Genomic DNA, 24,705 nt, shown 5'->3' on the forward strand with positions numbered 1-24,705 from the left:
AGCACTGTCAGGAATATATCAAAAGATCTAAACCAATGAAAATCATACTTTTTAAAAAAATACCCATTATAGTTGATTTAGCTTTAAAATCAAGTATCCCCAAAGACTGTCTTTAGAGTTTAACTCCTGGTAAATAAATTCTCCAATATCAGAGATCTGCACTGTGATGGCATTTGTAAATTGTATCTGAAGTGAGGGTAATTTGCCTGCTGAGCACCTCTTGGTAAAAGCAGGCAGCCTGTTGGAATAGCACAGCTTATTGGAGTGGAGCAGCTTCAAGGAGTTCAGCAGAACTGCACCTCAGCTCACCTCATACAGCCACAGGTACAATCCTGTCCACAATAACGAAGACTTTGCTCTCCAGCGTAGAAAATTATGTCTAGGATTTCCGCAGCACTTTTTGTACTGGATTTCTTTTGAAGATGGATAAAATAACCACTTCTATAACATACAGGCAAAGATTCTGAGTACCCTTGTTAAAGCTACCACAAAATTAACATGCTGATGTGCTTCTTTACCTGTTGACATAGGAGTGAAGATATTTTTTGGAATGACAACCCTGTCTTCTGAATTTCGTGCCCAATCAACCATTCCTTTTCGTCCTTTCATGGGGAAATTTATGTCGGTTAAAACAGATGCAGCAGGAAGCTTCTGAATGCTAGCCACTAGTAAAAGAAATCACAAATTAAAATCGTGTTTCATACTTTTAAACATCGTAAGATGATAACAGTACAGCAACAACAACATCTAACAATACATTTAAAGTAAAGCAGGAATTTATAGGACCTTAACTGGCACAGAAAGTGTAATCTTCTGCTTATTATGCAGTTCTACTACGGATTAATTGTGTGGCATTGGTTCTATCATTTATCAGATAGATTCTGATGAAGTTTCTTCATGGGGATTATTGAATGTACTGGCTTACAGCCTGAAATTCACACATAAGGACATCATTGTGTCTTCAGAGCAAATTATAAAATGATCAAATGTGACAATGAAAGGAAGAGGATGCTGCAAATTGCTTTGGGAAACATAACTCCTAAATGCAAAGTAATGAAGGAGTAACAGAGCTTTTATCCCCTATACAGACACAATTTCAAGACAGACCTGTTAAGGAGCTTCATGTGTTAAAAGACCTCATTGTTTCCACACAAGTAAGAATAATGTGGTATTGCACCTGATTTCTTTTCCTTGAAAGAATAATCATATTCTGAATTCTTAATTATAATTTTTCTGTCTAAAAAAACCCAGTCCTCCAAAAAACATCACTGTTATATCTGCAACAGATATAGACAGATAGAAGAAAAAGGTATAAAATTTAATAACAGGCAGTTTGGAATTTTGTTTACTCATTCTCATTTTCTCTCTGTTTTCTAACTCAACTGTTATCTGGAAATCAGTTTCTGCTTTGCTGTGGAATCCAAGTATGACTCCATGGCAACACTGTCAGTGTTTAGTAAGACTCAAACTACTTTTAATGAATTGACAGGGCTGCAAGTGTTTATGTACACTCAGAGAGATGACAAACAACACATTCTGAGCACTAGCTCCATTCTTAATGTAAGCCATGTTGATAGCCATTTCCTGTGCAATGCTCTTCCTAATCAATTTAAGAAGAGGTTAATGTAGTTGGAAGAGTTCGGACATGAGGACTATACTTTGATCTGCATAACCGTTTAACCATAAGGATTTTGCAAGAGGGTTAAATATAAAGACAATGAAGAACAGCTGTAAAAGCAACCAGAACAGCAAAAGTAAAGTAGAAATCCATTAGCTTTCTCATCAGTGGATTTTATTTTAAAGGAAACTGTAATGCAAATCCAAGAGAAGAGGAAAATTAAGAGGTTAACAATATTAACTCTACAAATGTATTCCTTGATAACTGACTCTTAAGTTTCAAATTAGACTGTTTATGTATTATAGGATCGTATCAGTGAGGTCGTACTTGAGGTTATTTCAGGCTATCCATTATAAAACTACCATCAGGGCTTTACAATGCTAGTTACAATAACCTCCAGGCTGAAATTGGTAAATCCATTACCAGCTCTAAGGGGTGCTCAGTCTTGTGGATTTCAGGAGGTATGTGGAGGGAGAAGAGTTCAGGTGTTTCATAATTACTGGAGCATAAAATAGATGGCGTGCTTTCACATGCGATCAATGCTTATGCAGAATATAGTAACATTGTAAAAATGGATTTTTTGATAGTTCTTTAAATTTAAAAAGAATTTTATTTTCCACATAAGTAAAATTAAACCCAAAGTTACTTACTTTCAAAATTAAAACCAGCCTGTACAAGACATATAGTGATAAGACTAGGGGTAATGGGTAGAAACTGGAGAGGGGCAGATTTAGACTAGACATAAGGAAGAATTTCTTCACCATGTGAGTGGTGAGGCACTGGCACAGGTTGCCCAGGGAAGCTGTGGCTGCCCCATCCCTGGAGGTGTTCAAGGCCAGGTTGGATGGGGCCTTGGGCAGCCTGATCTAATGGGAGATGTCCCTTCCCATGGCAGGGGGTTGGAACTGGATGATCTTTAAGATCTCTTCCAACCCAAACTATTCTATGATTCTGTGCTATGATTCTGTATAATATTGTGGGCTTTTATTTGCACACTATTAACCTGTGTATCTACCTATCTATCGATCTAATTATCTAGCAGAACCTTAATATTTCATTCACCTTTTGGATGACACATCCCCTTATAAAAACAGGAAATTGATGTCATTCATGGCATTTCACTCTGCATACCAGAAAACACTTTAGGACTGGATAAATGATAATGAGACTATCTCTCTGGACTCTGTCTTCCTCTGTATTTGAAAGACATTTATCAGTGTACCTAGGCATTACTTAGAATCAAATATTCAAGAACATTTGTTAATATTTAGGTGATGAATAGCATAAAATGTAGATATAAACCCCAAACATTCGTCTTACGGCTTCTATGCATTAAATATAAATATAAATCATAGAATCATAGAATCACCAGGTTGGAAGAGACCCACTGGATCATCAAGTCCAACCATAAATATAAATATAAATGTAAATGTTCCCATTCAGTTCAGACAAGGTTTTCTTCTACTATCATACAAGCCTATTGCCCAGCCATACACTGTAACAAAGGAGAAAAAGCCCTTCTTAGAATTCTCTGAGCATTCTTTTGATGTACATTGGTATAACCTATGAGACAGTGGTTCAATTTACATAAGAACACATACATATTTGATGACTCTGTAATAATTATTGATTCAGAAAAATCTATATAATTCATCTAGTCTAATCAATTTAGTGATTGTTTTGACCTCTGATGGATTAATTCTAATACACCCTTAAAAATACATCTCCTTTTGCCTTTATTTCATCTTCTTGCTGCACTTGCAGACAACCTGTTCAATAATGCTTTACTGAACATTTCAGAATCGGCAGCTACTAACTGCACTTACTGAGTAAAATAAAATGTCTTTGGAATTGATTAACTCAAAACTCAGAGGAATGGAGAATTTTCCATTACTATCCAAATTAGCTCATTACACCTAGTAATATCTGAATGATATTTAAGCAGTTTACTTGGAGAAGCACAAAAGTGGTTAATTAATATGTCAAGAAAATTCTGAGCAAAATAAAAATTATGTTGCTCTTGTATGCTAGCCCTTGTAGATTATGGCCTAGAATAGAAAAGCTAAAATGCATTGCTATGATCCCTATAGTCCTGAATGAGTTATAAACTGCCAAATGCAACTTCCAGAAGATCTCTAACTGATCTGTGTTGCTAAATAATAAAAGATAAAGCAACCTAATAAGCAGCATGAATCATCTTCCCTTTTACTATCCACCCATTACCCTCTCGTGTTGAACAAAACCTGTTGAGATTTCAGAATCAGCCTCTTAAATAATCACTTTAGAACAGGATATCACATTCACTGAATGGCATCACAGTAAGACGACTAGATGTGTGCTCATGGGTAAACATATCTTCAGCTCTCACAGTAGAGAATGAATTTTCAAAATTACAGCACAATCCAAATTAAACAGTTGATCTCTATCTTCAACAAAGACCGAATAAAAAACTTCAGAGAAAATGCTCATTATCTGAGTCTGAACTCTGTAGCATTTATGTATTTACAAAAGATACAACATTGATTCTCTTTTCTCATAACTGATAACATTCTCTGGGTTTGCTGTGCTTTACAGCACAGTAATTATGTTGATCCCTAATTTAGAATCACTTAAATTACAGAGGAATGGGAATTAATTTTTTTAAAAGACCTCAATGCCTTGATTGAACTGGAAAACCCGATACAGAAATCTATGGGATTAGCATAAGATGTCAACTTCTGCTTAACCCTCCCTGTCAGAGCAAGAAAGTAGAACTCTGAATTTGATTGAATTTCAGTCATAGACAACAAGAGAGTGGCTGTTAGCAACTTCATTTGCTCTTTTCCCATCCTACTTTGACTTGTCCGTTGACATTATACTAGACGCATATTATTCAGCATTTAGTAAACTTGAGTTCATCACACAGAGGTTTTGATTTCTCAGACAGAGCATTTATGTTACCCCTCTGGAACACCTACTGCTAGATTTATTTCTGGGTAAAATAGTTACAAACAGAACTGCTATTGTAATAGATGTTCAGAATAAGGAATATGAAAGGATTTTTGTTTTAAAATTCAGAACACTGAGTATTTCTGCAAACATGTCTACTAGGAAGGCCCTATAAGAATAATACTTACATATTCTAGAATTATTGTGTTGACCCTAAATTTAAAATTTTTATTTTTTTTTATAAAATAAATAGGCTCATGTTGGATAAATGGGGAACAAAGTCTTGCCTGACTCATCATCAAAGAACCAGATGGATATACTGAAGATGATATTCATAACAGATTTGCTCCATCAACTTAACCCTCATCATGTTAAAGACAATCTGCAACAAACAGAAACGGTGAAATCCACTTTTCAAGCAGATCAGTTTGTGAATTTCCATATTTGCTACATAATTCTGCATCTGAGCAGGCTTGGTGAACTTTAAAATCCTTCTCTCAGTACAAAATCTACCTCTTACCACCCACATGATTATATAAAACAGAGGGACTGTGGCAAAGTGACATCCTCTTATATGAATGTAAGAAGAACAACCAGGTAATCTTCCTTCTGCAAATAGCACTAATGAAATTTCTCCATTGCGAACCAACACCAAACAAGAGTCAGAAGAACCCCTTATGACTATCAACACAGAAATTATGTGTTCTTAAATTATAACCTTGTTATGCCCTGGTGCTCCTTGGGCAGTCAAGAAAGGGATGTTCCTAGATGCCTGCTGTGCACTTGCATCCTTGAAGCTCATCAGTCCATAGCAGCTGCCCTCTGACACACTGCAGGACACGCTGCTTGTATAGGCAGAAATAGAAACAAAAATTTCATAGGTATTTTCCAGTCAGGTATGAGTTGTGCATGAGTCCTTCCTTTGGGTCAAGCAAACTGTGCCTTAAATGGAATTGTTGTTCGAAGTTTAAGAACAATACCTTAGGCTAATCAAGAAGCTACTTTAACAGTGATCTCTGAATGCTTTCCTTCTGTATTCCATAGAAAATGCAACAAGTAAGAAAAGTACTCTTTACCCTTTTTGTTGTAAAATAATGCAACTATCCATGGTAAGCACCTTAGAGAATGTGTGAACTCATTTCTCACTTGACTTTTCAAGCCACTGGCGTCATCTAAACAATATGAAGAATATGTGAACACGCGAACAATCACATAACTGTGTGAAGTCTGAACATGCTCCCAAAAGCCTGTAACAAATGCCTGCAATACATTACCATATCAATAACTAGTACAATATTAATAATAAAAGTACAGTAATATACAAGTTAGAAAAAGTATGGATCCAGGCAATGATAAAGATGCATTTAATAAACACTCATATCTCTCCTACTACTTATATAATTAAAAAATAAACACACAAAAATTAGTAGGCAGAAGGCAAGTGTTACCCTTTTGTTTTTTGGACTTTTGTTGTTCAGTACCAAATTCTGTACCTCAGGAACAACTCAAGAATACAATAATTTCAAATACTGATGAAATATAATATATTGTATATGCATTCTCTTGAGCAGTTTTTGATTGTACATGTTATAATAAAAAATCTGGCTTGATAAAATTAAAACAGGTGAAGCATAACATTACAATTATCCTTTTTCCAAAAATTTCCTTATTCCAGGTACGGAAATAAAAGTAGAAAATAAAAATTAAAAGCTCAAACAGTAATTAGACCATTATGAATTGTTGTTATGGACAACAGAACTTTCTTATAAAAAAAAGATTATGGAAGCTACTAAAGTTCACTCCCTGGGAAAGAGTTAGTGTATAGAAATGGCCATAGTATCATGGAATTTATCAATGTTCCAGATGCTACATCTGCATGTCCTCCTGGAGGAAGAAAATAAGAATCTTAGCATTTTAATTTTTAATCATTGTTACTGTTTACTTACTATTAGTGCTTAATATAAGATGAATATGGCTATTAGCAGCTGGCCAGTGTGGAACATAAAGAACAAAACTACTTTAAAATTCCCAAATATGAATTTCAAGTTTGAAGAAAACACAACTGAACTAGTGAAAATGTAAACAACTTTTAATGAGCAGTCAAAAGAAAATGTGTTCTGATAATAAGCATAATGCTTTCCGAAATATGTAGTTATTCAGAAAAATGCTAGTAGGAAGCTGTACTGCAATAACTAGTAGACAATTCCATCTTCTGTGAGTTATATTTAAGAGGAAGACATGAACAGCCAAAGATACCCACAGCCACATCCAAGGTATGCTGCATTTCTGAAAAAGCTTTAGCTTTTCCCATTTCTCTTAGTATACTGTGTATTCATGCTACTAAGATTAACTTCTCCCTTAGCAGTTCTTGTCGTGCCAGAAAGCACTTCTCAAGTAACAAAAAGACTCAGCATAAAGCAAGAAAGAAGATGGAGCCTGATGCAAGAGATAGAATGAGTGGGCATTTAAGTGCATGATTTTAATGTTACAGACATAAAGGTAAACACTGTGGTAACAGTAATAGGGCAAGGTGACCTGTAACATTATTTTATTCAATTGTGCAAGGGAGGTGCAGAAAAGTAGCATTTTTAAATCACTAAGGTAAATGAAAAGAAAGTATCTATCACCTGTTCTAGGTGACAATGACAGAAAAAAAAGAATGAGACTGAAGGTAATGTTAAGGTAGTGAGCTCAGAAGATGGAAACGACAATGAAATTGTCATCAGAGAAAGGGAGAATGAAGGAAGGGTGAGAGAGAGAGGTAATTTATATGTTTAGTTATCAGATTTACTGATGGTTAGATATCAGCTAAGAACTCTTCAAAAGATAGAGAGGACTTGACAAAGGACAAGAGATCAGTTAGGGGGCAAACAGATGTGAAAATCATTATCAAGGAATTGATAAAAATATCTTCTCATTACATTGCTTGGGGAGACGAAGAGCAGAAGTAGAATGATTGCTTCACAGAAGTAGCAAACTGAAGCAAAGTTGACCATTGTCTTATCTTTACGGAAATGACAACTAACCCCAACTAATTCAGAAATCTAGAAAGAGATGAACTAAGATATGCAGAATACTGAAAGGTGATGTAAGAAGTAAATTTTTAGACATGGAGATAGATGATTTGGTGTATTAAAGCCACACACTAAAGAAACAGTATAAAGCACATGGATCAATATATGTTTCTAATCACAGCTTTTTGTAGCAGACTACAAACAGATCTCTACTATATTTTATTATTCAACAGCTTTTTTAATCATACAAAATGGCATGTTCAAGAACTCTGAGATACGACTATGAGCAAATTAAAACTGAGAGAATCATAATGAGAGAACCGTAAATTACTCCAGGGTAGAACCTCAGAGCATTAATAGTATGGAAGTGGCTAGTGAATTCTAAAAAAGCAGAGCCTGATCAAAAGCTGTATCCTTCAGAACAGCAGATATGGAGGAAATGCTTGCCGATGGCCCTATTTTTTTACAGCAATTCACCAGGCATGTACAAATTTCTCCATCTGCCTTCCCAGAAATGTTTCAGTTGAGAGCATCTCAGTGCTTTCTCCATACTTCAGCACCATTAAGGTTGAGAAATAAGACCATAAGATTCTCAAAAAGCTCAAGCCTGTAGCTATGTTTACTGACCAAACTGGTCCCCTCATCAAATGCATCTGCAGCTGCTTTCTTTTTCAAACCCTGGCCAAGTCAGAGAAAACACTACTGGTTTAACACTGCCTAGGCACTAAAATTAGGGAGATCTGTTATCACTCAGATCCATCCCCTTGAAGAGGGGATACCTATCTGAAGGAATTTTAAACTATACCTTCCTCAAACTGGATGAGAATATCATTTAGTATTCAAGGCTATCTCCATCAAAACTTGAGCTATCTAGGAGGAAAGGAGGAACAAAACTGTATTTAAATACTCATATAGCAACATGTACAATAAACAAACCAAGGGCACTGAAAAAAGGCAGGTTTGCTTAATTCATCACAGATAACTGAGATGTCTCAAATTAGTGCTTTACTAAATTCTTGACTCTACTAACCTAGGAGAGAGAAAACATTCAGTCATGAGCTTAGCATCTCAGTTTAGCAGCTAGAACTCAATCTGGCCACTGTTGTAAGAGACAACAAAAGCTTTTTTTATAAATACATTAATAATAAAAGGATAGCCAAGAAGAATCTCCACTCTTTATCAGATGCAGGGGAGAACATTGCCACTGAGGATGAGGAAAAGGCTGAGGTGCTTAATGCCTTCTTTGCCTCAGTCTGTAATAGTAAGACCAGTTATCCCCAGAGTACTAAGTTCCCTGAGCTGGAAGACAAGGATGGAGAGCAGAACAAATCCCTCATAATCCAAAAGGAAGCAATTAATGACTTGCTATGCTTCCTGGACACTCAGAAGTCTATAAGGCTTGATAGGATGCACCTGAGAGTACTGAGGGAGCTGACAGAGGAGCTTGCCAAGCCACTCCATCATTTATCAGCAATTCTGGTTAACAGTAACAGTAGAGGTCCCAGATGACTGGAGGCTTGTCGATGTGACGTCCATCTACAAGAAGGGCCAGAAGGAGGATCCAGGGAACTACTGGCCTCTCAGCCTGACCTCAGTACGAGGAAAGATTATGGGACAATTCATCTTGAGTGTGCTCAACAGGCAAGTGTAGGACAAGAAGAGGATCAGGCCCAGCCAGCATGGGTTCATGAAAGGCAGGTCCTGCTTGACCAACTTCTTCTCCTTCTATGATGAGGTGAGCCTCCTAGTGGATGAGGGAAAGGCTGTGGATGTTATTTTCCTGGACTTTAGTAAAGACTTTGACACTGTCTCCCACAGCAATCCCCTAGACCAGCTAGCGACTCAAGACTTAGACAGGTGTACTTTTTGCTAGGCAAAAAAATGGCTGGATGGCCGAGCCCAGAGAATTGTGGTGAATAGAGTTAAATGTGGTTGGCAGCCAGTCATAAGTGATGTTCCCCAGGGCTTAGTGTCGGTGCCAGTTTTGTTTAATATCATTATCAATGATCTGGATGAGAAGATTGAGTGCTCCCTCAGAAGGTTTGAAGATGACATCAAATTGGCCAGGACTGCCCGTCTATTTAAGGAGAGGAAGACTCTATAGAGGAATCTGGGCAGGCTGGACTAATGGGCTGAGGTCAATTTTATGAGGTTCAACAAGGCCAAGTGCCAGATTCTTCACTTGGGTCACCACAACCCCATGCAAGGTTTGGGAAAGAGTGTCTGGAAAGGTCCCAGGTGGGAAAGGACTGGGGAGTGTTGGTTGATAGCTGATGGAATATGAGCCAGCAGTGTGCCCAGATGGCCAAGAAGGCCAACAGCATCCTAGCTGGTATCAGAAATGGTGTGGCCAGCAGGTCCAGGGAAGTGATTCTGCCCCTGTACTTGACACTGGGTGGTGGGGGGGGCAGACCTCAAATACTGTGTTCGGTTTTAGGACCCTTTCTACAAGGATATTGAGTTGCTGGAACATGTTCAGAGAAGGTCAACACAGTTGGTGAAGGGTCTGGAGCAGAAGTCTTATGAAGAGCAGCTAAGGGAAGTGGGCTGTTTAGTCTGGAGAAAAGGAGGCTGAGGGGTGATCTTATTGCTCCCTACAGTTACCCGTAATAAGCCAGTGCACCTCCATCACACACACAAATCTACAGCTGTAGCTGCCAATGCTCAAAGTCAGCTCTTCGATGCAACTTTGTAAATTAGAGAAGATTACTGTGAAAAAGGCTGTGAAAAACGAACATCCATGCCCCTTCACTCAGGATTTACACTTAAGCTGAATGAGCTGTGACTGTACATGACCATGTATTTTATTTGTCTGAACCTCAACCTGCAGATTTAATGTCAAGGTTAAGTGACCTTGGACCTGCTGTTTCACTATGGGCTTGTATGGAGACCACCGGACTGTTAGCTGAATACCACCACTGGACCAGATCCTGATCCCGATCGTAACACTGTGGCTTGAGCTCCTGGCTTGATGTCAGATCTTCCTCATTACCTCGGACTTTTTTTGTGATCTGTAATGTTAGCTGGACCTGGCTACCACCACAGACCTCTTCTGCTCTTCTTGTTTAGGTGCTGTGGATCTTGCCTTTGCCAGCAAGGCTACTGTGCATGTCCTGCTGTTTTCTGGTTACCCTTACAGAGCAGTCCAATCTTGCTTCTCCCCAAACCTAGCATCTGATAAGAAGATGCTGCAATGTCTACCCATTAAATGCCTTCAAGACAGGCTTGGGCAAAGTCATACAGAAAATCTGAAACAGAACAGTTACAGAAAAATAGGTCTCCTGTGTCTCAGTTTCACGTTCAAACCATGCTTCAAACCTTCCTCACAGGAATTTATAACTGGGTTTTTGTTTTCTGGAGGCATGTCTAATTCATCTCGAATGTTCTCCGTGGAGAAGATAAAGTGGATTAAGATTTGCTTAAGGGATTGTAGAAAGTTGTCCCAGGGCACTGTGAAATCTAATTGTCAGGATAATGCACACAAGCTTTATTTAGATTGTTTACATCGTGCATGGCACAATGAAAACTCAGTACCTCAGTGGGACATATAGACCCTGTCCAATATAAGTAGTAAGTAATACTAATTAGACTGAGTTTGATTTACTCGTTCACATTGTTGAATTCTAAATTAACTTTAATAACTCAGGAGAAATATCTCAGAGTTATTATGGTCTCTTCAATAAAACAACTGCACAATGAGGAGATGCTTTAAAAAACATCTAACTAGAAGATTTGGCCTATAAAGAATGCCAGAGCTTGGTTATTATGAGCTGTTATAACGCAATCCCATGAATCATTAAGGCATGCGGACCTTGTGCTTAGCTCTTTTTATATAATTCTGGTCATCCTCTCCTCAGCATCCCTTACTTCTTCCCTCCCACTCCCTCTAAATGAGAGGCTTTTCATGTTTATCAAAGTTGTGGGAGGAGGACTCAAAAAGACCCAAGCAGCTAAGAAGGAATGAAAACCAACAGACAACTAGTCAACTAAGTAGAATGTTATACCAATACTTTTTCCCTTGTCTGAATTTAGGTGCCTTATATGTTCATTAATTTTGAGTGCAGGTGGCAGAGAAAGATAGTGATGCCTAATTAGGGTTGCTTGGGTTGTCTTCTCATATTTTTTTTAAAAATAATCTGAATTTTTTATAAATTGCATAGTGAGCTTAAACTGCATTTTAGGATACTCGATTAACCCTTGTCTGTGAGTGAGCACATGAAATGCAGACACATTATGTCTGAGATCAGTGCCAAAGTTAATCACAGAATCTGGTAAAAGAAAAGAAATATATTAAGATATAACATAGCATTATACCTGAACCAAATAGCCTTCTAATTCTTAAAAAGCCTCTTTGGATTCAGACTTTTCAGATATCCTTACAGTGCTTTCAGATTTGCTCCTGCGTGCACTAGACAACTGCCACTTTGGCCAGCTAATCTGTAGAAATTACTTTGAATGAAAAAATCTGGTTTTCGTAAGGCATGATAGATGTCTTTAAAAGGAGTCATCACCATGCCTGGCTCTGCAACATCTGCATTACTAAAATATACACCTGATATGACTCTGCTATTTCCTTGGCACTACATCCTATCTGCAAACTATATTCTACTACAGTTATTCCAATACTGTTGGTTTTATTGCTATTGTTATTTCTTTAATTTCTAGTGCCATTCATTGCAGTGTGTTTATGAAATATATGATGAGAATAGGAGACCTCCAGATTGAAATTATACCGCTTTGACTAACTACCCCTTGTTTCCTGGATATATTGCCTGTAGGTGGAAACCCTATAAAGTTAAAATTTGATTCTACAATGTGCAATACCCCAGAAAACATGGTTATATCTCTGATATAAGGAGGAAAGGAAGAGTTTACTCCAGAATTTGCTCATGTTAATTCATAAAGAGCCACAGTGAATTCTTTTTAAATGGAGTATCATGAATGTGAAATATGGAAGTAAGAAGCAGGGATGGAATTTTTATTTTTCACCGCACTATAGTTTTTGAGACTCAACTACAGAACACAATTGCTTCAATTAATTTCTTGTACCTGAAAATACTAACACAGAATGACTCAATTTAATAGCCAGATAAGCTAATAATTTACTGAAAAATTCCACACATTCTGTTTGAAAATAATCTATAATTTTAGTTATGCATAGTCATTCAGCATCAAGTATTCTAAGCGGAATCCAGTTTTGCTGTTACTGCCATGCCATATTTGGGACAACTGTCATTATCTCCACAGTCAGATCTAGGACATAGCCAAAAAAAAAAATATTTCTTGCCTTCCAGTATTATTTGACCACTTACAAATTCTAACCCATAGTCAAGGTGGCTTTCTTAGAACAAATAATTCCCTGGAGAACCAGATAATCAAATATTGTCATTTTGTATTATCTTTTTTCCTCAGCATATCCTGATTATAGTATTGTTACCAAACACACGGTATTTTACTGGATGCTAGAAAGAAAATTGCTTTTTTTTTTTCCTTTAGTTATTTTCCCCTCTCTGTTCTGTGTAGTCTTTACAGTGCTATTGCTTTTATAGAATATTTTTGATGTACTAAATGGTTTTCTGTCCCTAATCCCAAAACATCTAAATGGTTCTTTATTGGAAGCCAAACTAACTGCACTCTGGTGGCAAACATTCATTACAAAATTTCTAAACTGAAGTAAAAAAGGAACAAAGTTAAGGGTCAGTGTATGGATGCTCAGTTATTTGATAATATTTCAAAGCAGTAACTTTTTTTTGCAGTAGCACAGATGCGGACAGCATAATCTGATTCTATCCCTATAAGAACTGTGGCCATAAATTAAATCTTGATGATGTAACAATTTGGATTCTACAGTTACGCTATGTTTATTGGAAAGAGACGTTTGAATGGTAATGAAGCATTTTCAAAAGGTGGTCATCAGTCAGCAAATGAGACTTTCAGTGCATGTGCTGAGACAACCTACTAGTTTCACTTTTTGGAGCAAGAAATAAACCAGACATAAAAGATTTTTTTTTCTCAGAACTTAAACTAACATTCACAGCAACAGTAAAAATGGAACTGTTGAGAATTTAGCATATGCAATACAGGAAGTGAAATCAGTTAAGTGAAACAGCTAATTTCATAATTTTGATAGGAATAAACAGACTTTATTATTGAATAGACACATATAGGATTGACAATTTTATACAAGGTAGAAGACAAGGACAGAAGCCTTTAAACAAAATCTGCAAGTATGTTTCAATAAGTAATTTCTTGGGCTTTTTAATAATGATCTACTATATTTAGATTATGTTTATGGCATTTTTATATTATGATTTTCTTCATTTTTAGTTCAGCCTGGGCCTAAATGATTAAACTGAGAACAAAGAAACCTCTCTGGCACAGTAACTTGACATTCTTTGTCTTATATTCCTGAGAAAACCCAAGCCACTAACTACAAAATAATCTTCTCCTTTAGTCAAACCTCAATATACTATAGCCTTGATCTAAATGAAAGAAATCCTATCCATTTCTATACTTCCACTAAATGAAACTATCTCAGCATGAAAGATTAAGAAAGCAATAGAAACAATGAGTCTTAATGTTTTGTACCATCAAGAGGTTCAAATGTTGTGAAGAAACACAATAGCATTTTGGCAATTTAACAAAGCCTACGACAATTGTCCACCACAGCTAGTAGGTAACACAGCTTTATTTAAGCTGCTTTAATGGAAGGTTTGGCTTTATTCCAGTGAAGCACTAAATGTAAAAAAAAAAAAAAAAAAATCTAAAAAACCCTAAAATTATAAAAAAAAGAATTGCAGGTTCAGCAACCCCATTTCATCCCCAACTATAGCTATGAGAGTCTTTAAACATTGCTAAAAGCAGTGACAGTGCAGATTAATGTGAGTATAGAAAATGCTGAATGACAGGTAAAATTTTGGATCTAGCAGCTGGTATTGTCAATAGAATTTATATCCATAAGAAAAAAAAATCATAAAAAGCAGGCGTGTGACTCACTGTACAGAAACTACTTTAAACTATACATTAAAAGCTCATGAACAAATACACTATTAGATAATTTAAGGATTAACAAAATTATGAACAGAAGAAAATATACCAACAAATGCCTATAAGAAGAAAAAATGACCAAATTCCTACACAGTTCCTTCTCTCCTTATTTTGCAAGCTTTAAAGGAAAACTCCTGAACCATAGAATGGTTTGGATTGACAGAAATCTTCAAGATCATTCAGTTCCAACCCCCCTGTCATGGGCAGGGGCATCTTCCACTGGATCAGATGGATCAAAGCCTCATCCAGCCAGGCCTTAAACACCTCCAGGAATGGGACTCCTCCAGACAACCTCTTCCAGTGCCTCACCATCCTCACAGTAAAAACTTTCTTCCTAATATCTAATCTAAATCTCCCCTCTTTCAGCTTAAACTCATTACTCTTTGCCTTATCACTGCACTCCCTAGTAAAGAGCCCTTCCCTAGATTCTCTCTAGGCACCCTTTAAGTACTGAAAGGCTGCTATAAGGCCTTTTCTTCTCTAGGCTAAACAAGCCCAGTTGTCTCAGTCTGTTCTCATAGGGCAGGTGCTGCAGCCCTTTGATCACCTTCATGGCCCTCCTTTGGACTCACTCTAACAGATCCATGTCCTTCCTGTGCTGAAGACTCCAGAACTAAACACAGTACTCCAAGTGAGGTCTCACGAGAGTGGAGTAGAAGGGGAGAATCACCTCTCTTGACCTGCTGGTCACACTTATGATGCAGCCCAGGATGCAGTTGGCTTTCTGGGCTGTAAGCACACATTGTCTGCTTATGTTGAGCTTCTCATCCACCAGCATCCCCAAGTCCTTCTCTTCAGGGCTACACTCTATACATTATCCACTCAGCCTGTATTTGTGCTTGGGATTGCCCCAACCCATATGCAAGACCTCGTACCTGGCCTTGTTGAACTTCACGATGTTCACATACGCCCACCTTTTAATCCCTCCAGTATGTCAACCACGTCACACAGCTTGGTTTTGTCAGCAATCACACTATCCATGACTCCAACAAAGATGTTAAACATTACTGGTTCCAATACCAACCCCAGTGGAATGCCACTCATCACTGGTCTCCACTTAGACATATGACCAGTTGACCACAACTCTTTGAGTGTAACCATCCACCCATTTCCTTATCCATCAAGTGATCCATCCATTAAACCTACGTCCCTCCAATTTGTAGACAAGAACATTGTGTGGGATAGTGTCCAAGTCTTACACAAGTCTGGGTACACGATATCAGTCAAATACATGCTTCAAGTGCATTCAGAGAAGAAACACTTGTATTCAGCAAACTTTCTTTAATATCTTGTAAAAACAAATTATAAACATTATAAACATAAACAGTCCATACTCCTCTGAGCTCTGCTTTTGAATACCATTTCTAAGTAGATGAACTAGTGCCATATTTGAATGTCTTACTCTATTGATGTGCAGTCTCTATAATTTCAGTTTATGAGAGGTTTGAATATCTACAATTTTAACGTCTGAGAAGTATTAAAATCTTAAAAGTATTTGTAAGTACAACCAGGAATGTAAAATAGATGATGCAGGATAACATCACCAGACGTGTTTTCCAGTAGTGGAACTATTCATCAAAAAAACAGGTATAAGTTCAATTTGGCAAAGTTAAATGACAGTCATTCTGCAGAAATCAACTTTTCTTTGTGCATTGTTGACTGTGAAAGGAGACCATTATTTTTCATTGCCTTGATAGTGATGCAATTTTCAAAGCTAAATGAGCATTAAAAACATTCATTCTATGCTTCTGCAATGAACAATCTAAGATACCTAATGGCAAAAAGAGACATTCACTTTAATCTTTATGAACACATTGTACCCTCTTGAGGTAGGAATGAGAAAGGAGGGGATAAGCTTGCTGTATTCTTGAAAAACATTTCCCTCAGAAATGAGAGAAGTCTTATATGAGCAGATGCAGCAGCCTGCCTGCCTGCCAGTCTCTGAAGATGCAGTCATCCTGATGACTATCTCACAGGTTCTTCCCCTTGGGCTGGCCAGTCTATTTTCATTCCTCTGCTTTATTGGAAATGAGATTTAGGTGCCAATATAGGAGGAAATATGTTTCACTGAAGGGCACCATTTACACACATTTGAATAGGTTTCCAAGTATTTGCCTTTGAGATTAGCTCACATTCTAGCTATCTATTCTACTACAGGACCAGAGACAGGATTTTCTGGACAAGTTACTATACTAATATACTATTTTCCCATAGATTTTCTTGAACTCTACCTCCTTTCAAGATACTTAACTACTGAGTAATGGAAGATAGTATGAGGCACATAACAATGTATTAGAAAAAATGGCTAACACTACTAACTATTAACTGATATAACTGGCACCAAAAGTGGAAGACCTTATATAAAATAACAGTCACTAAAGAATAGCATTATCTTTGAACCACAGATTATATGAAAAGTCATTTATGTAAAGAAATCAAATATCTTTTGCATAAGATCATTTCATACCATATTTTTTTAAAGATTTACAGAGGAATGCTGCCTATGGCTGACTACATGTCAGGAAAAAGGAAAGGAAAAAGGAAATGAAATGAAAGGAAAGGAAAGGAAAGGAAAGAAAAGAAAAGGAAAGGAAAGGAAAGGAAAGGAAAGAAAAGAAAAGAAAAGAAAAGAAAAGAAAAGAAAAGAAAAGAAAAGAAAAGAAAAGAAAAGAAAAGAAAAGAAAAGAAAAGAAAAGAAAAGAGAAAAGAAAAGAAAAGAAAAGAAAAGAAAAGAAAAGAAAAGAAAAGAAAAGAAAAGAAAAGAAAAGAAAAGAAAAGAAAAGAAAAGAAAAGAAAAGAAAAGAAAAGAAAAGAAAAGAAAAGAAAAGAAAAGAAAAGAAAAGAAAAGAAAAGAAAAAGGAAAAGGAAAAAGGAGAAGGAAAAAGGAAAAGGAAAAGAAAATAATCAGGTCCAGGGAGGTTATCCTCCCTCTGTACTCGGCACTGGTGAGACCGCTCCTCGAATACTGTGTTCAGTTCTGGGCCCCTCAGCACAAGAAGGATGTTGAGGCTCTGGAGCGAGTCCAGAGAAGAGCAACAAAGCTGGTGAAAGGGCTGGAGAACAGGCCTTATGAGGAGCGGCTGAGAGAGCTGGGGTTGTTTAGCCTGGAGAAGAGGAGGCTGAGGGGTGACCTCATTGCTCTCTACAACTACCTGAAAGGAGGTTGTAGAGAGGAGGGTGCTGGCCTCTTCTCCCAAGTGACAGGGGACAGGACAAGAGGGAATGGCCTCAAGCTCCGACAGGGGAGGTTTAGGCTAGACGTTAGGAAAAAATTCTTTACAGAAAGGGTCATTGGGCACTGGAACAGGCTGCCCAGGGAGGTGGTTGAGTCACCTTCCCTGGAGGTGTTTAAGGCACGGGTGGACGAGGTGCTGAGGGATATGGTTTAGTGTTTTGTAGGAACGGTTGGACTCGGTGATCCGGTGGGTCTCTTCCAACCTGGTTATTCTGTGATTCTGTGATTCTGTGAATTCCTCCTAAAATTTTCCAAAGCAGGAAAAAAATATTTTCATCCACAGTAGAATGATGCTCTGATTTATATCACACATGCTATCATGCTATCAAAGATAGCTCCATCTCAGCCTTGAGCCAGAGAAGCAAACAAGATCCTAAAACTCAAAGCTGCAATCACGGGAAAGCAAACTGAAACAAATAAATCCCGTGAAACGAGTGAACTTATGGGTTCAGAAATGACAAGATTCTTCATAGTGTTCAGAAACAATTATGATTTTAGCAAACCCAGCATATGGATCCTTTGGAACACTTTCAACTGGACTTACTGACACTGTTAGCTCTGTCACCACTTGTGGTACGATGGATTTGCTAGGCCTTGTGGGTGGCAAAGAGCAGTCATGGCAAAAGGGAACAGTTTGTAAAAGGGAATGATTCTACTTGAACAATGAAAACCTTTATCTTGCAAGACAGATGAATAGGGTGATAGTCTCTCAAATCAGCTGAGAGACACCCAGAGTGAGGCAAAGGCTTCACAGCCTGATGTTGGTTCAGTTTAAAACAGAAACACCTCTCAAAGCTTGTACTAAGCTCCTCACCCCGAAGGCATGGCGAACAACCGAGTTCCCATCTCCTGATGACAAAAGCAGCCTAGCCAAAAACCAATCAACTCATAATCATTGACTTAGTCCCATCCCACCAAAATGCTTCAAAGAGTTGTCAAAAAGTATAAAATTGGTACCTGAAAACCCTTTGTCTGTGGGAGGAAAAGTGACCACCTTACCCAATGGAGATGATGAGGGACCTGGACCTCTCTTCTCACCCTAAGGGACACATTTTGCATAAGAATTGCACGCCCTTGACTTTGTCGGATGTTCCACCAGGGAAGTAACTACTAATACAAGCTTTTATTGCTACTTCATATGTATATATGTAATCATTGTTAACTGGGTATAATCATCTAGTGTTAATGCAGCAACTGAATTTATCTATGGCAATCCAGAACTTGTTTTACCTGTTGCTTTAATTAAATTGCTTACTGCTTCAGCACTGCAGGACTCTCTTTCTGAGAGTCACTGCAACACCATCTCAAATGCTTTGGTGACAGCCTCTTGGGGTCACTTGCAGGAAGTATTAATCCTGTGGGTGACAGACAGTCTCTGAGGAAACTCTCACAGGTGACACTAATTCTGACTGTTGGCTAACACTTATACATACATCCACATAAATCCTTTAGTCATAAACTGTCAACCAAGTCTGGGACTAGGGATGGATCCAGCCACACTTAGGCTCTCCTCTGTGGGGAAGGCTAGAAAGCAAGGTGGTCCATCTTAAACCTCATAATTCGATGCGAGGGCATCCCTCAGCTGCCTTTACAGCTGGATTTATTTAATGTGAAAACACTATGCAATCTGATCTTAACAGAATTACAGATTCACATAGTATCCACATACTGAAGTCCAATTGTCCATATTAAAAAAAGAAAATTGCACAGGCATAAACATAATTACTCAGAATTATATCTGCCTATGTTTACATAGCTTTGAAGTGTGATCCCAATAACATCTTAATAATTCCAGTATCAAAATAATTATTTGCCAAAAAATACTTTTCTGTGATATTACTAATGCACTAACACTCCCACAAAACTGACTTGACAAGCGAAAAATACTTGTCCTGTTTGTTACCTCAGTTGTTCTGTAACTTTCAGACTTTATGGTTTCAAAGCAGCAGATCTGTACTGCTATTTGGCATTAAAAACTACCATAATCACCAAGGAAAGCATATACTTTTTCAACAACTTTTTTGTTTGTTTGTTTGCTTGGTTGGTTTGGTATTTTGGTTTGCTTTTTTGGGGATGTTTTCCTTTTTATGTTTTTGTTTTGGTTTGGTTTTTTATCTTTTATTGGGGTTTTTGTTTGCTTGTTTGTTTTGTTTTATGCGGATTTTTCTTTTTCTTCCTGAAAAGAAGCCAGAAAATTAAAAAAAAAAACACTTTGGCTGCTGATATACCACATCTTTAGCTTGATATAAACCACACTACCTCCACATTCAAAATGGAGCTCGTTTTTGGGTAACTGACCTCTCTCTCTAACACACTGCAAGTAACATCCAGAGTCAATAGCTCTCTCTTAAGTCTTTGTTAAGTCATATTTTCTGTTACCATCAGATAAGAAATCAGTCTGGTTCCACTGACTGTTGCTAGTTGTTACTAGCTGAAAGGATGAGTCTTCAGTTTTATTCCTAGTTTAATCAATTTATATCTTTTGGGTTTTCACTTTAATTCTGTTTGATTTCTCTTCTTTCATTTTTAGCAGTGAATGAGTAAAAAAACCCTGCAGAATTTATTAAAAGTGAACTTTATATTTACAGTATGTAGTCAGACCACCTCTTGCCAACCTCCTCTAGCTGATGTACTGCCAGATGATGGCTGGATGCTCTTCTTACGGGGATATGAAATCCTAGAACAAGTCATCAGTCTGTGCAGAATTGCATCTTAGTATCAAACTCTGACACTCCAGTGCCTCCCCTGTCTGAGAGGAGGACCGTATTGTCTAGAATATCTTGGGACTATACTCCATTTTTGCCTTTTGGTGCTACCTTATATGAAATGATAGTACTCCTCTGGGTGTGCATTTACTACATTAAATCATAGCTGCCACCACAAACCTTTAATTTCAATCCCCTCAAGTGTCATTCTACTTGGAAACTGTTGAGAGTCACACAAAGATGCAGCTGTCCAAGACAAAGTAGCAAATAAGCTCAGATATTTAATTTCTCAGGGCAAACTTAAGTGCACCTGTTAAAAAATGGCCCAATGTAAACGAGATGATTCCTTTAGAAAACACCAGCTTTTAATTACTCATGTAAAAAGGGGGCTATAAACAAAATGATTCAGAAAAGAGTCTATAGAATTAGAAATTTAGGAACAATACAAGAATGTAAGATACATATTCTTACATGCTGTAAAAAGTTATCTCCACAAATGGGCTGCTGACACTGCTTTGTGTTTCAGGTAGAGGCATTTTATTGAATTAGACTGAAGCCTGGATGTCTGGATGCTTTATAGTTTCCATTTTTTTAAAATATTTTTGAACAGTGTTTCTTACTTAAGATAACAAAGGGAAACTCCCTAGATTATTACAGTTTCCTATGACACCCATTTAAAAATATTGAATTGATAATTTACTTAGCTTTACCTTTAAGGATAATTAATAAAATATATACAAAACTAACTATTGAATTTTGAGAATTACTTAGAATATCGTCATAGAATTGAGTTAGTTAGATTTTTATCCACATTTAGGAAGATTTTTTGATAGAGATTCATATAGATGTGCCTTTGATATTAGACATTTTTAATCTTAAGTAACTGAGAGAAGTATTTCCTCAGGATGACTGAGTATGTGGTTTTTGAAAAGACTGAAAAAAATCTACTTTTTTTATGCACTGTTCACAGCTAAGTTTTCAGGGAATGTGAATCATTTAATAAGCTTGTTTGATATTGAGCTCTCGATCATTTATTTCAGGAATTAAGTCAGTCGCTGCAATGAGCTAGACCTTCAAAGTATGCATGAAGCTTTTCCCCTTTAATCAGTGGAAAAATCTTGAATCTTCTGAAACCCATATATTGACCTGATGAAAGACTTGCTGAGGCTGCTGCAAAGAAAATGGTATGAATATATATGGAGCAGAAGTATATAAGGGCAAAACCCAATTTCCAATTGGCCTTTTACCGTAGTTTTGCTTTTCTTTTGTCTATTTTTCTCTGAAAATTGTCTGTTCTGGTAGCCTTTAGCCACCAGAAGACTGTTACATACGGTTTGAGCAAATAAAAAAAAGGGAAACAGGAGAGTGACACTGTCTATGAACTGTGGGAGTTGAAGGATTCTTTGTGGAGCGGAGAAAGAAATGTGATAGATGCCCACCTTCATGAAACAGAGCACCTGCTCAGCTGACAGTGCACAGCTCTGAGGCAAGGAGGACTGGTGGGCTACATGTGAGTGAGAAACAAAGAGGATTATGACAAGAGGCTGAAGTCATGAATGAAAACTTATAACTGCTCTAACAATCACATTCACTATCTAAGATCAGAGTTCAACTAACTATGCACCAGAGTGAAATGAGAAAAGGATTAATTATGCCTACCAGGGCAGTTTTCTCACCTGGACTGTCTCCTGAAACGTGCCTTGACATTATCTGGGCAGGTGCCAGAAATTAAAAAGTTTGGAGAACTGTAGGACAATTCTCAAGCCTGTATTTGTTCCTTTTTGATTCATTTTTATAAATACAGCTTTAAAAGGGAGATCCTGGCCTGAAATGAGAACATGACAGGCACTGAATCTTTTAGGTTGTTTTGAGAAGAATGGCATATTAAACTATATAGCAAAATTATGTAACAAAAAAAAAAAGAAAAGATTATTAGCTAAATATTGCTTACTCTGCTGTGTATTTTATCAGTTATTAAAAAAATAGATAGAAATCTGAAGAGAATATAAATACTTCATGAATTGAAGGGAATTTGTATTTATCTACTAGGAAAGTATTTCATTGAAAAATCATTAAAGTTTCACTTTATTTTTCCCTTGCAAAAATTTGTCTTGACAAAAAACGCCCCATAATTATGGTAATCTTTAAAGAGGTATTTACATGTGAACTACGACACACTATAAGGAATGATTCCTGTTCACCTTCTTAAAAATAATAAGTACAATCCACACAGTCATTCCTTAAAGGCTTTACCCTTGAATTTTGCTTTATGAAACCATGGGTTACTCTAAAATAACTTGATGGAAACAGGAGAGAAGCTTCAAAGTCTAGTTTGGGCCATTCTATGGAATTTGCATTTTCATTTGTCTGATAGTGCTGCTTTCTTTCTATTGGGGAAAAAGTTGAAGTTCTACCAGCTGAATTTCTATTAACCACAAAATTCACAATACTTTTCTTTAGCACTACACAGAAAGAGCAGTAGTTTAATTACAAATGAATCCTGACTATATCCTATGTAGTTATTAAAATAGTTGTTTCCTGACTGGAAATTTTAGAAATTTTCTTTACAACTTTGGACAAGTTAGTATCAATGTGTGGCTTTGTTTCTGTCTTCTTTAGTATATTTGAAAAAAACCAAAAAAACAACAACACCTTTCAAACATCAAAACCAATTCAGTCTTTTGGCCTATGTTAGGCCAGTATGATATTTATGATATATGACCTTGAGTACTGCATTTAAGATACATATCACTAATTCTGATAAAAAAAAAAAAAAAAAAGCTGTCTAGGCAGATGAGATTAGGATAAGTAAATAAACCATATAATGTGGAGAGGTTTCTAGTGAGCATGAAAAGGATCTAGTTTTCAAGACCTAAAAATTCTACCTTGGGAAAAGGTGAATGAACACAGAAACAGACAGAAATCCAGCTTGCTCATTTTCTAGGATTCCCAAAGTTCAGCAGGTGTACAAATGCCTGTGCCTTATAGCTAGAGTAGGTACCTCTTCTGAAAGCTTCAGCAGTTACTAACATTTCTACATGTTTCTAGCCAGAATCGGAAAATTTTAAGATACACGTAAGCCTACAGGATTATTTAAATTTTTGTTACAAATTTCATGGATATGAGCGTAAAATGGAAGATCGAAGGGGGAACAAGAAAGCATGCAACTACACAAGGTAATGGACATGGTTTTAAAATCCTTTTCTCCCCTGTGGCATCCTATGGTTTCTGTCAAGGCAGAAATCAGAATCTGTTCCCTGCCAATATTTAAAAATCTTACTTAAGCAGCTCAAGATGAAGTCTTAAATGAAAAATTGTATCTTAATTACTATACTGGATCTGATTACTCATCAGAGTACCAGTGTCACAGTAGCCATTTTTAAGTAGAGAGGTAACAGACTCCTGGTTAGAAGCTGATTTATGCACAGAGGCATGACTTACACCTCTGCATTTTTTCATATAATATCATAGCTAACCGCATTACACATAGAACTCTGCTGATTTTTGTGTTACTCTTCTTAAAACCTTCAGAATTAAATATGCTAATTTATAGTTTAGTTAAGAATCTTTTTTTTTTCCTGTGGGCAAGATTAAACAGAGATATCAGCCTAATTTCTTTTTTCATTTACTTTTCAGTTGTGTACATCTAGTTCCCTTTAACAATCTGTTCTCAAATATCTATTCTCATCATTACAGTTTTCTACCTTTTTTTAATTTTATTTTTCTACCATGCAGCTCTGAGCCTTTCTGTGTGCACAGGTTTTGTTTACTCAAGAAGTAGCATTTCTTTTTGCTTCAGATGACATGAATCAATCAAGCTTAAGCAAATTAATAAGCTGTCTTTTTACCCAGTGGAAGAACTTCCAGAAGGAAACCCAGGCCCTTGCCTTAGATGTCTTAGATGGTATGAATTGCTCTCCTGCACAGCAGTTTCTCTTGACTATTAAGGAAGCTTTGTGTGGCTTTGGCAGAATTTGTGATGCTTAAAGTAAGAAATGAATCCTAACCATAAAATCTGAATCGATAAGAGCGCTACAAGTGATGGCTACTGACAATTAAAAAAGAAATGGCATTTTTTCTAGATTGCTTTTTTTTCTGCACAATAATTTTGTTCTTTTCTCTGAGCTCTGCTGAAAAGAGACCACGGGATTTTACACA

General features: G+C 37.0%; 1 protein-coding gene across 7 annotated transcripts in view; it reads right to left on the reverse strand.

Annotated features, from left to right (window-relative positions):
* ADGRB3 (adhesion G protein-coupled receptor B3) overlaps nt 1-24,705 on the reverse strand; it is a 458,941-nt gene that overhangs the window by 194,436 nt on the left and 239,800 nt on the right. For all 7 annotated transcript variants that reach the window (XM_069851423.1, XM_069851419.1, XM_069851421.1 and 4 more), the window contains one exon: nt 519-665. In XM_069851423.1, the coding sequence (XP_069707524.1) occupies nt 519-665 (147 nt within the window). The remainder of the gene's footprint in view (nt 1-518; nt 666-24,705) is intronic.

Source organism: Phaenicophaeus curvirostris, chromosome 2, assembly GCF_032191515.1.
Source record: "Phaenicophaeus curvirostris isolate KB17595 chromosome 2, BPBGC_Pcur_1.0, whole genome shotgun sequence".
NCBI lineage: Eukaryota > Metazoa > Chordata > Aves > Cuculiformes > Cuculidae > Phaenicophaeus > Phaenicophaeus curvirostris.